Genomic DNA, 797 nt, shown 5'->3' with positions numbered 1-797 from the left:
TGGCTGGAACCACGTAGGGAGGTATCTGGATGTGGTCCACATTCTGGCAGGGGTGCTTGTTCTTTTCCCCGAAAGTTTGCAGGATGATGGAGTTTCTCAAAAACTGTGGGATGCCCATTGTGACCGCTAAATCCTCATGAGAAAACCACATTGGAAAGAGTCATGCATGCATGCGAAGGAGCCAAAACTTATCAAGCCGTGATCCAGAAACGTACCATTGCATGGAAGCATGCCCCGAAGTCGTGGGTGGCAACAAAGACGTGGTCTCGGCCTTGATGGCGATCCCAGAAAGGCATGTTACGTGAAACCAAGCCCACTGCTGCCTGGAGAATGTCCGACGCGTGAAACAGCGTCGGGAACCCGGATCTGCTGGTGAAATTGCACGAGACGTACACGGGCATGAAGAAAAAGTCCGCCTCGTCCGGATCCAAGGTTCGCACGGGACTGCGCAGCAAATTCTGGTGAATGGCAACCTCGGCAGCGAAAAGATGGCTGCTACACCGGCTATCCACAAGCCAGTCGGTGTTGTAGCTGGAGGGAAGATCGTAGATATACACCTTGATGTTGGAAGATAGACCTAGAGGACCACCTGGAGGAGAAATCCATAAGCAAGAGAACGCAAAAGAAGAAAATGCCCAAGTACCTTGATCGAGAATTGGGGATTTAGATCTTTGCAAAAACACCGTGGGACGTTCTTCGATTACTGCCTTGGAAGCCGACCATGGACGAGTCGAGACGAATCGCTCCCTGGAAGGCCCACCGTCTATCGCCATCTCCGGTGATTCATCGAGCCTATC

The 797-nt window shown here is 51.9% G+C and overlaps 1 protein-coding gene across 1 annotated transcript in view; it reads right to left on the bottom strand.

Annotated features, from left to right (window-relative positions):
- LOC9652890 (probable glucuronoxylan glucuronosyltransferase F8H) overlaps window positions 1–791 on the bottom strand; it is a 1728-nt gene extending 937 nt beyond the window's left edge. Inside the window, exons 1-3 of the mRNA XM_024668167.1 lie at window positions 644–791; window positions 216–589; window positions 1–136 (exon numbers count right to left, since the gene is read on the bottom strand). The exon at window positions 1–136 is cut by the window's left edge and continues 181 nt beyond it. Coding sequence (XP_024523935.1) covers window positions 1–136; window positions 216–589; window positions 644–773 — 640 coding nt within the window. The 5' untranslated portion in view covers window positions 774–791. The remainder of the gene's footprint in view (window positions 137–215; window positions 590–643) is intronic.
- Window positions 792–797: the final 6 nt, after the last annotated feature.

Source organism: Selaginella moellendorffii, unplaced genomic scaffold, assembly GCF_000143415.4.
Source record: "Selaginella moellendorffii unplaced genomic scaffold, v1.0 SELMOscaffold_502, whole genome shotgun sequence".
Classification (NCBI taxonomy): Eukaryota; Viridiplantae; Streptophyta; class Lycopodiopsida; order Selaginellales; family Selaginellaceae; genus Selaginella; species Selaginella moellendorffii.
The sequence above is the reverse complement of the archived record's forward strand: the minus strand, read 5'-3'. Positions and strand labels throughout refer to the sequence as shown.